The sequence below is a fragment of the Zingiber officinale genome, chromosome 11B (genome assembly GCF_018446385.1).
Source record: "Zingiber officinale cultivar Zhangliang chromosome 11B, Zo_v1.1, whole genome shotgun sequence".
Classification (NCBI taxonomy): Eukaryota; Viridiplantae; Streptophyta; class Magnoliopsida; order Zingiberales; family Zingiberaceae; genus Zingiber; species Zingiber officinale.
The window spans coordinates 2,087,689-2,099,858 of record NC_056007.1 but is presented as its reverse complement, the minus strand read 5'-3'; the positions used below and the strand labels follow the sequence as shown (position 1 = coordinate 2,099,858).

General features: G+C 37.0%; 1 protein-coding gene across 1 annotated transcript in view; it reads left to right on the top strand.

Annotated features, from left to right (window-relative positions):
• The first annotated feature begins 1,978 nt into the window (after positions 1-1,978).
• The window catches only part of LOC122035167 (wall-associated receptor kinase 5-like), a 47,669-nt gene continuing 37,477 nt past the window's right edge, over positions 1,979-12,170 (top strand). Inside the window, exons 1-3 of the mRNA XM_042594568.1 lie at positions 1,979-2,059; positions 4,280-5,234; positions 5,374-5,829. Of these exons, the coding sequence (XP_042450502.1) occupies positions 4,289-5,234; positions 5,374-5,829 (1,402 nt within the window). The 5' untranslated portion in view covers positions 1,979-2,059; positions 4,280-4,288. The remainder of the gene's footprint in view (positions 2,060-4,279; positions 5,235-5,373; positions 5,830-12,170) is intronic.

The following is a 12,170-nucleotide window of genomic DNA, read 5'->3' as shown; positions in this document are numbered from 1 at the left end:
GCATGTCACAGTGATCGGATGCTCGCGGGGCGTCGAGGGGGGGGGGATAGTTCAAAAGTGACCGAATACTTGCGAAGAGGTCTGAAGCAGGTCAAGAGTGATTAGATGTCGATGCTTGCGGGGTGGCCCGGAGCAAGTCAGGGGTGATTGGATGCTTACGGGGAGACTCGGAGCAAGTAAAGGTGACCGGATATTCACAGGGAGGCTCGAAATAAATCAAGGTGACCGATACTCCCGGAGCAGGTCAGGATGACTAGAAGCCAAGGGAAGGTCCGGAGTAGGTCAGGATGACCGAATGCTTGCGAGGAGGCTCAAAGCTAGTCAGGGTAACCAGATGGTCGTGGAGAAACCTGGAGTAGGTCAAGAGTGACCGGATGAGAGACCCAGACCATGGAAATAATGATGATCCTTCATTTGAAAGGAGGATTGTTGGAGATACAATCAAAGTCCCACATTAGAAAGATATAGAAAAGATTTTAAGTTTTAAAGGACATAAAGATTATAAATTTAAAAGGATATAAGATACCTCCATTGATATGAGACTTTTGGGTAAAGCCCAAAAATAAAACTATGATGGCATAAGCCCAAAGTTGATAATATTATGTCATTGTGGAGATATGTGCATTTCTTTTGGTCACAACAAATAGTATTCGAGATATGGTTCAGACCAGATGTCATGTAATGTACCTAGATAACATTTCAGCATCAACTTTCTTACCAATCTATTCGATCTTGTACACTTTATCTCCCATAAATTCTTCTTAATCAATTGGCTCTATTATATTCATTTTGCTCGGTTAACCGTCAACTGACTAATCACCTAAGGCTCATTTAGTTTGTGAGATGGGATTAATGGTGTTAGTGATTATTATTATAATAAAGAGTGTTTGATAGGTGGGATATGATTAATAGTATAGGGATTAATGGTGTGATAAATAATCATTAGCTCTCCCAAAGGATTATTTATCACACCATTAATCCTTATCCCACCTACATCATTAATCCTTATCCCACAAACTAAACGGAGCCTAAAAGATTAGGTTAGTTGAATCTTAACGGGACAATGTCTTTATATATCTGATGACGTCGGATAAGATAGTGATTATCCTACGAGCAGATTAGATGATGAAATTGAAGAGAAGATAAGAAAACTGAGAAGGAAAAGAGAAATCTCATCGTTTATCAAAAAATAAAATTTTATTATTAATAAAGTGATAAATCAAAATTAACACAATAGTACGCTAATATAGAAAAATAGGACTCATAAATATTAGAAATATCAAAATTATCCTAAATATCATAAAAATAAAAATTACTAAAAATAGTAAAAAAAATTTCAAATACTTGGATGAGTACCTAAATGATACTTTTTGGCCTGAAACTTGGTGGTTACAGGTTTTCTATAATAAATATAGATCTTTAAATTTCGCACACGTAAACTTAGATAAAGTTTGATTCTGAGTCTTAAAATTTATCCTCTTTTGACGTTTAAAGGACATATTGAGTTGGTTCTAAGGTATAAGTTTTGGTCAAGCAACCATTGTGAATCCAGTGACCCATGAATAATAAGGGTAAGAAAATAACACCTAAATATAATTTACAATTAACTTTAATTACATTCACTAAATTGCATTAGTTCACCGCTCTAAGAAGCCTATTAGAACAACAGCCAACGATTATCCTGTGGAGAATGAAAAATATACGATTGAAATTTCATGCACATCAATGTATATACATGGCGCGTATAAGATTAAAATAACATAACATGTGGAAGATTAAAATAATGATATGGCAAAAAAGTGACCAAGGAAATTAATTTCTATCCATTTCTGTTTTAATCTCCTTAAATGAAATGATAGTGATTGGCCTGATCACATACTCCTTCAAGTCAAATCCAAGCTGAAATATAATTATTTCATTTTGGATTATTAAAGATGCATGATCTTTATCCTTTGATCAAAGCAAATTCCACGTTACTACAAGACTCTCTCTCTCTATATAAAGAACCTAGATCGCATGGGATAATTGTACTTTGGTTGAAGAACGAGGGCATAATTAAGTGAGTTTGGTTGCCAAATTTGATATCAGTATTTCTCTCTTACTTCTCTGTGTCTTAATTAATTATTATTTATTTACTCCGAGATTGTGTTCAATACATATAAATAGAAATGATTCATTCTCTCAATGATTTTATTTTGATGTTTAGATGAATAGTTTAAGCATGAAGGGTTCATTTCAAAGGAATAGCTCAATAATCTATTTAACTCTTTAGGAATCATAAGACTACATTCAACCTCTATTAAATTTAATATTTGTTCACAAGCTAGTATCTTAAATTATATTTGACATAAATAGGATGAACCAACGAAAGTGAGTCAATTGGGTGGATGGGCTAATCAAGTTGAGTGGGTGAGGTGAACCAATCAAGTTGAGTGGACTAATCAAGCCAAGTGAATGATAGAGATGGGTAGGCCAAGAAAGATGATAGTTTGACTCAGTAGGCATGGTGGATGAACCAATCAAGCTGAAATTTCTACATCTCTAGACCTGTATTTAACGTTTCGGACACATATACGAATATGCGTTGAATATTAACTTTCTTAATTAGTAGAAAACTATATATATTTCATTAAATATAGACTTAGAGATATCAGAATTTTATAAAATAAATTTTTATATGTTCGTATTGTTCTCTTGATCATTATAATATCCTCATCTATAATTTTGATCTAATATATTGAGTGTTGTATTTTTTAACATGAATTAGATCAAATTCTTATTAAAAAATTACCACACTCAATATATTAAGTCAAAATTATAGATGAGGGCATTATAATGATCAGGGGAACAATACGAATACATAGAAACTTATTTCATAAAATTTTGACATATCTAGATTCATATTTAGGACTTTCGATTATTATTTTTTTAATTTTTTAATTTTAGGATGAATCCTGGATTGTCAAGCAAAATGTGAAGGATGAGCCTAGTCAAGCTTGATCAAACGGGCTAGTTAGATTAGGCTTGCCTCTTTCTAGAAAGCATATGGACTAATAGGCTAGGTGAACTAATTGGGTTGAGTGGATGAGTTTGGTCATGCAAACTTGGCCAACTAGTCTTGTTGGGTAGATTAAGCAAACTAATTAGGTTAGATGTGCTAAGTGGATTGGTTGGGATGGATGAATAAAAAAAAATTATTGAATCGAATGAGCGTGATATGCCTATTGAGTTGATCAAACAATATCTATTGAGCACCTTGAATGATGTAAGTTAGATTGGCAAAGAATTAGATGAACAAAAGAGTTAAATATTGATTAAAATATCTTTTATCTCCCATTCAATTTTTATTCCTTTTATTTCCCATTCCATTCTATTCCATTCAAGCATCCAAAATTCAACCTAAGTGAGAAAAAAAACTAGCTATAATTATAGCTCTACTTAAAAGCTCTCAAGGCATCTCATTTTCAGATACCTTATAAACTAATCAACCATCTTGTAAACTATTCCAAGCTCTTTAAACAATTTCCAATTAGTAAAAAATTCCCCTTTAATTTATATTCATATTCTTCTTCCTATCAAACGACTATCAACTCCACTTAAAATTGTGTGGACGAATGAAGGAGTTTATATATAAAACTTAATTATATGAGTGAAGTCTTCAGCATTTTAGACTTATAATTGGACAAATCAAGTTAATGGATTCTCTAGCTCACCTAATGATTGGTTAAGATAGACTTAATTTTGACCCAATTCATAAGACTTTCTCTAGTTGCTAGCTGACTTGTTGAGTTTGACTGATTGGATTGAATAGATAGGTTGAGTCAATATTATTAAGTTGGTCAATCCTATTGAACGAATCAAACTCAGACTCAATAAATTAAGAAAATGATATCCACTTCAATTCCTAAAAACCTAACAATTATGTGGACTATGTAGGAGTTTATATGAAATACTTAATTAGATGACCCAAGTCTTAAGAATTTCTAGAATTACAAATTACAACTCCCTCTCTTCACTCATACAAATTAGTTAAAGTTAGTATACACAATGAGAGATGTCTTGTTGGTTGCAACACTCATAAATTATTGACTAGATGAGATAAACTTATTATTTGTTTTTTAAATAAAAAATAAAAAAGACAACTTATTTTTTATAATTTCTTAAACATCACGCAAACTCGTATTTAGAAGTGATGCAATATTTTTACATGAACTACATGCTTTCCCTTGGAATAGTAATCCTTATTTAATTAATGTGTGAGCATATATTTAATTTGTAGGAATATAAAATGGAATTCATCGGCAAATTGCTGTTACATATTATATTATTGATATCATTGGAGGGTGCTACAAGTTGGCTAATGGAACATGAGAATTTTACTCTCCCTTCCAATTGTTCCAAAACATGTGGTGATATACAAATTGAGTATCCTTTTGGCATTGGCACTGATTGTTCTTATGCTGTTGGATTTAATCTTACTTGTTCACAAGACCAGGATCATCCAAGACTCTTGTTAGGAGATGGCAATATCCAAGTAAGATCTTTTGATATGAAAAAGGGGCTGGTCATCATTGAATCACCATATGCCACATTGGATGTGGATGCACAATCTAATCACACTGCCTTGATCAATCTTAAGGATTCACCTCTGTCTTTTGGATTACATTCAACTGATGATTTTGGAAGCTCATTTGGATATAACATATTGCATGTGGCCGGTTGTAGTGTTACTGCCATTATTGTTGATTTGGATACCAATAGTGCGATAGATGCTTGCACTACAATATGCTCCAGTACCATCAACACTTCAACTACTCAGCAGATATATATGTCTAGAAATGAATATTGTAGCATTGACTTGTATAGTGTAAGATTTAGCAATCTTTCATTGGCCATTCAGTTAAATCGACTTGATGAGAAAATGGATCATATGCTCATCAATAGCACCTCCAGCATCATAGCCACCATATTTGATGATGACTTAATTGATTATGTTGACTTCCAAAGATTTATAGACGATACGAATAGAACTGGAATGATGGCCTCTCTCGCTTGGTACTTCAATGACTATTCAACATGCAAAGAGGCTATGGAGAGGACCAACACTTATGCATGTCGTAGTGATAAAAGTGAATGTTATGATGTCGTCCTTTATGAAGAAACCAGTGGCTACAATTGTCGATGTTCTTCAGATTATGTGGGCAATCCCTACCTGCATGATGGTTGTAAATTAGGTAATGGTTCTAAATCTCTTCTATATTCTATTGTAAAAGTATTCATTCTAATTACTTGAACTAAATAAATTAATGATGCATTGGTTTATAGACTTCATAGACATTAGAGCTAATCGCTCATGAATGTGTTAATTAACAGATAAAAATTTTACATTCACTCCTGCAAAAGATTGTCAACCCAAATGCGGAAATGTTACAATTTCCTTTCCCTTCGGGCTACAACAAGGTTGTTATCGAGACGAAGACTTTGCTCTAACATGCAATGAAACTTCCAGCCCTCCAACTCTCCTATTCGGTGATTCTGTAGTGAGCAACATTTCATTGAAGGAAGGCCAACTGGAGTATATTTATTTATCCTATTCAGATAATAGAAATTCACATTTCACTTCCTCGAAGGCTCAGAAGGATCAGACAATCATGGATTGGGTAATAGACAACCAATCTTGCAAGGATGCTGCAAAAGACAACGCCACCTTCGCATGTATCTATGAAAACAGCTCATGTTTGGATGTAAAAAATGAAGGGTATAGATGCATATGCAAACATGGTTACGATGGGATTAATCCTTACCTTCCTTTTCCTGACGGATGTCAAGGTACAAAAACATCCTTTCTCACTTTTTCCAATATATGTATTCTATATGCTATATAATTAAAATTTAACTATGTCAAATATATATATATATATATATATATATAGATATCAACCAATGCATATTTTGATGTATTGATAAAGTGTTATGGACTTTTAGATATCAACGAATGTAATTCTTCTACAAAAGTTTGCACTGGAGATTGTATAAATACAAATGGAAGTTTCTATTGCATATGTCCCCAAGGAACATCTGGTGATCCTGTTCGAGGAGAATGCCTCCCCAACAAAAGGAATTCTCTTTTACTTGGTACTGTTAGGACCAAAAGTAGCTAGAGGGGGGGTGAATAGCTCGTCGCGTGCTCGTCGCTTGGCGTTGCTTGTTTCTTCAAGGATATGCAGCGGAAAATACAGAAACAAATACAACCACGCTAACACTAGGATTTTACTTGGTATCCACCTCCAAAGGAGGTGACTAATCCAAGGATCCACACCACGCACGCACCCTCCACTATGAAACACTCCTTTTCGGTAACTACCGAGGGCGGAGAAGCCCTACAAGACTCTCAGTACAAGAAGAAGAAAGGGAAATACAAGTTAAGCAAAAGCTTACAAGATGTGCAGTAAAAACCCTAACCCTAACTTCTTCCTCTTGCAATAGATCTGCCTCTTGACTTGGAAAGCCTCCAAGAACCTTCAAGAACTGGCGATCACGTGCTTGTAGAGAGCTGTGGAGGAGCTGGAATGAATCGGAGAAGAGCTAAAGCGATGCCGAAGACCACGCTCGCTGAGGCTTTAAACCCCAACGGTCGGATCCCGATCGATTCAATGTTCCGAATCGATCGAGGCTGGATCGATCCACGGATCGATCCGAGCGCCGTGCTCAGAAGCGCGCTGGATCGATCCACGGATCGATCCGGCGCTTATCGCGCGAAGATCGCCCGATCGATCGGCCGATCGATCGGGACCTCGATCGATCCACGGATCGATCCGAGCCATTTGGAAGAATCTGGATCGATCCACGATCGATCCACTGATCGATCCACGGATCGATCCGACTTGGTTTTGCCCAAAACCAAGTCCCAATCCTCCTAACCAACATCCGGTCAACCTTGACTGTTGGTACATCATGCCTCGCATCCGTCACTCCCTTGACTGCTAGGACTCCCCACCAAGTGTCCGGTCAATCCCTTTGACCCACTTGGACTTTTACTCGTCGTGCCAAGTATCCGGTCACTCCATTGACCTACTTGGAGTTCCACCAGATGTCTGGTCAACCTTGACCCATCTGGACTTCCTTCCTTGCCAAGTATCCAGTCAATCCTTTGACCTACTTGGACTTCCCAACACCAGATGTCCGATCATCCTTGATCCATCTGGATTTCCTTCCTTGCCAAGTATCCAGTCAATCCTTTGACCTACTTGGACTTCCCAACACCAGATGTCCGATCATCCTTGATCCATCTGGATTTCCTTCCTTGCCTGGCTTCACTCACCAGGACTTTCACCTAGCTTCACTCACTAGGGTTTTCCATCTGCCTAGCTTCACTCACTAGGACTTTCACCTGGCTTCACTCACCAGGACTTTCACCTAGCTTCACTCACTAGGACTTTCACCTGGCTTCACTCACCAGGACTTTCACCTAGCTTCACTCACTAGGATTTCCTTCTGCCTAGCTTCACTCACTAGGACTTCCTTCTGCCTAACTTGACAGTTAGGACTTCCCAGTCAAGTATCCGGTCAACCTTGACCTACTTGACTCTTCTTCGATCAATATCTTATTGTCAAACATCTAAACCCAAACCAAGACTCAGCTTGGTTAACTAGGTCAACCTTGACCTGAGGGATTTTGCACCAACAGGTACATCCCTATCCCTATCCCTATCCCTATCCCTAGTTCTAAGTAGATTGTATATATATGTAAGAAATATTATTTTATGATTGATATTTATGGAAAATTATATGGGCAAATCAATTAAAATAAAAAAGCAACAAAATCAATTTTGTGCAGGTGTCATCCTTGGTGCTAGCATTGGAACGAGTCTCTTGCTCTTATGCATAACATTGGCCATCGTAGGCAAAAAATGGAAGCAAAGAAATCAACAGAAAATCAAAAAAAGGAATTTTCTAAGGAATCATGGTTTGCTACTTCAACAGTTAATCTCCACAAGTGATCATGTTGAAGAGAGAACAAACATATTTTCTCTGGAAGAAATAGAAAAGGCAACAAATAATTTTGATGAAACTCGAGTGCTTGGAAGGGGAGGACATGGAACAGTTTATAAAGAAATTCTATCAGATCAACGAGTTGTTGCCATAAAAAAGTCAAAAATAGTTAAGACGAGTGAGATTGACCAATTTATAAACGAGATTGCGATTCTTTCTCAGATGAATCATAGGAATGTAGTTAAGCTCCTTGGATGTTGTTTAGAAACCGAAGTTCCTTTACTGATTTATGAATTTATCTCTAACGGGACTCTTTCTGATCATCTGCATGTTTCACAAGATGAATCTAAATTATCATGGGATGATCGTCTCAGGATTGCTTCAGAATCTGCAGGAGCGCTTGCCTATCTACACTCAGCTGCTTCTATGTCTGTCTTCCATAGGGATGTCAAGTCATCAAATATTCTTTTAGATGATACTTTTAAGGCGAAGGTATCAGACTTTGGAGCATCAAGATTTATTCCTCTTGATCAAACATACATAGTTACTGCCATACATGGTACCTTTGGTTATATCGATCCAGAGTATTATCAAACTAGTCAGTTGACAGAGAAAAGTGATGTTTATAGTTTTGGAATTATTCTTCTTGAACTTTTAACTGGAAAGAAGCCCATCTTCTCAACCAAAGATGGGTTACAACAAAATCTAGCCATGAATTTCCTTCAAGCAGCAAGAGAGAATATGCTGCTTGATCTTATAGAAGATCGTGTTTTGCAAGAAGGAACAAAGCAAGAGTTTCTTGAAATCAGTAGTCTGATAGAAATATGCCTAAATTTGAAAGGTGCGAAAAGGCCTACAATGAAAGAAGTTGAATATAAATTGCAAAGCATGAGAAAGGTTAGAATGAAAAAGAAAGGAGTTTGTATTCTAGAAGGGAATGAAGATGTTGAATGTTTACTCAGTATGACATCTCACTCTTCCTCACAATTGGTGGATGAAATAAGTCAAGGAAATACTAGGAATTATAGCTTTGAGAAGGAACTTATGTGGTCACAAAATTGCGCTCGTTAATTTGTTTTATGTATATGCAAGCATGTGCAATTTGCATCTTTTTATTACCATCTTGAACTTTGTATAAGTAATTTTATAGACATTGATATATGTATATTGTGTAATGTACATTTTATCTTGTATCTATATGTTTTTACAAATGAATTCCTAAGTTTCATGAAACTAGAATAATAGTTTGGAGACCATACAACTCTTATATTTTCAGCAATCAATTATATGACTAACTATAAATTTTAATTTGTTTTTTTTGGCACTACATCCATGACGATGGGTAGAATATAAAAGTGATTATTCTACGGGCTTGTTTCCTTAAAAGAATTATAGAGAATTTGGTAAATGAAGAGGAGTCACCTTTAGATGTAAACGAAAATAATTTTATTTACCAAATCAAAAGAGAATCCTTAACATCAACCCAAACAAGTGTTTAAATAGACTTAAAATCCTAAGATCTAACAAGATGAAAATAACCTTAAAATAAACCCAAAACCCTAAGATACAAAAAGATAAAAATAATCCTAAACAATGAACAAAATTATTCGGAGCCTCCTACATCAGTCACCACAAGTTGAAAAGAACTTGTCCTTGAGATTAGAGTAGTGTCGAGTGATAGCCCAGGAGGAAGATGTTGGTAAAAGAAGCACTATACAATCAAACCTAAGTTTTGATATCGGAAAAGGGTTAAAAGTTAAGTATGTTTGAGGTTTGGATGTGCTTATCAAGTTTGCAAGAAAGACCTAGTTAAGGCAAGGCAAGAAAGTCTTGGTCGATGAGACTGGGCATGAAAGTCCTATTCGAAGGGACTGGGTAAGAAGTCTTGACAGATCGAAGACATTGTACAGAACCCCTGGGGATCGAGGACACCAGGCATGAAGCCCTAGGGTGGTTGAGGACACTAAGCGAAAGTCTAGAAGGGTCGAGAACTGGAGGTCTAGAGGAAAGTCCTAAGGGTCCAGATCAGCTGAGAAAAAGTCTAAATAGGTCGGGTGGACCAAGGTTTGACATCAGGTAAACTCTCTCAAGTGGAATGCTGAGGACATGCTTTTGGAAAGAGAGCAGTAGGCATGGGAGATTTAAAGTTGAGAATGAATAGTTGGAAAGTTGTCAATCATAATTTTATTATGTCTATGCTAACACTATGATGCACGAAGCAACAAATGGGAGCTGGTCAAAAATAGCGAACTCCAAGCAACCTGAATGGATCCAGGCGACCGAAGGTCCGAGTGCCCTGAGTAGGTTCAGGCGCCCGAATAGTTCAATATCCAATCCGTTTCCAGGTGAGGTGGCATGTCATAATTGGGCAGTGCATGTCAGCTTCCAAGAGCTCGAAAGGGATCCAGATGCTCGGAAAGGGGTAAAGTCAAACAGATGATTGGGCGGTGCACATCAACCTCGAATAAAGCATGACCTGCTTATAAATTAGTTGAAAATTAATTTAATAAAAGAAACTTATCACTACAAGTAAATTGGGATTCACAATATTTAAAAGACAACACTTTTTTATAAAAGCGTTGTTTTTTTTTACAATACTTTTAGTGAAAATCATTGTCTATCTTTTTTATTTCTTATTAAAGACAATATTTTTTTCAAATAAGCGTTGTCTATTAATGTTTTTTTTATCAAAGATAATGATTTTCAAAAAGAGTTATCTATGAGTATTTTTTTTAATATCTATAATAATGATTTTTAAAAAAATATTATCTACTCTTAATTCAAATCTAAAATAATCTAGATCTTTACTTCATCAAGAAGGAGATCAAGCCATCTATCATCCCATCATCAAATCTAAACCAAATATCAACGGCTGAAGTCAGAGGGAGGAAGCCTCCACTCTTTTCCTCACCGCCAGCCATCTCCTCACCACCAAGGCTGGTGGTGGCCATCTCCAATGCTTCATCTATTCCTCCCTCTTTTCTAAAAGCGAGAACAAATCTGATTTCAACGCAGAAAGCATAGAAACCACCCGACGCTGCTTCTTCCACCATCTCATCAGCGCCTCTCCATCTCCTCATCGACGACCTCAACCATCTCGCCACCAAAGATAAGGGGTTTACCTACCTCATCCACAGCAAGATCCGACACTACAAAAAAATTTCACTTTTTCACATCACGTCATCAATAACACAATTATAGAGCATTGTTAATAATACTATATACAACATGTCAAATAAAACGCACTATAGATATTATTATATTTTTACAAATAATAAAAAAAAACAAACTATTTATAATTTTAACAGTGTACGATATTCACCATTAATACTACAAAACATTTGCAATGTGCTGCATAGCTCCACTATCTATGAAAGCATGAAAAGTTAATTCATAGCCCCCACGGGCGGGATCAACCGGTTATGACATGGATTCTTGCAGCATGAGTCGAGAGGTCGAGGGTCTGCGGCAGTATATGCGATAACATCAATATCTGTCCGTGCTAAAATGCCTAAGACCACCATGTCATAGCCGGCCCCGTATTCACCGTGATTTACTCCCTCTCATACTTGTGGGGCCGGGTTGAGGGGGCCGCTGGGTTGGCGGTTCCAACCTTTTGCAGCATGAAAAGTTAATTCATTGTCCCCAAGGCCTAGCACAGATGGGGAGTGCATGGTTCTGTGGCTGAAAGGTTCAGGGGTCGATCCCCGGAGTGTCACTGCTTGGGGTTAACGTCTCCGTCATGCACTTTCCACCTGTGTACCTGTATTTACCTCCCTCCATATCCGTGGGACCGGCTCTAGGGGGCCGCTGATGTGACGGTTCCACATGAAAAGTTAATTCATTGTCCCCAGGGCGTAGAATAGATGGGGAGTGCATGGTTCTGTGGCTGAAAGGTCCAAGGGTCGATCCCCGGGGTGTCACTACTTGGGATTAACGTCTCCGCTATGCACTTTCCACCTGTGTACTTGTATTTACCTCCCTCCATATTCGTGGGACCGGCTCTAGGGGGCCGCTGATGTGGCGGTTTCACATTTTTTTTATTTATTTTTATTTTTTTTTTATGAAAAGTTAATTCATGTCCATGAATATTGAGGATATATTGAACATGTATATCCAATGTTAACGTAGTATTACAGATATTAGGTGTTTGGATAAAAACAAACTCAGTATCATCC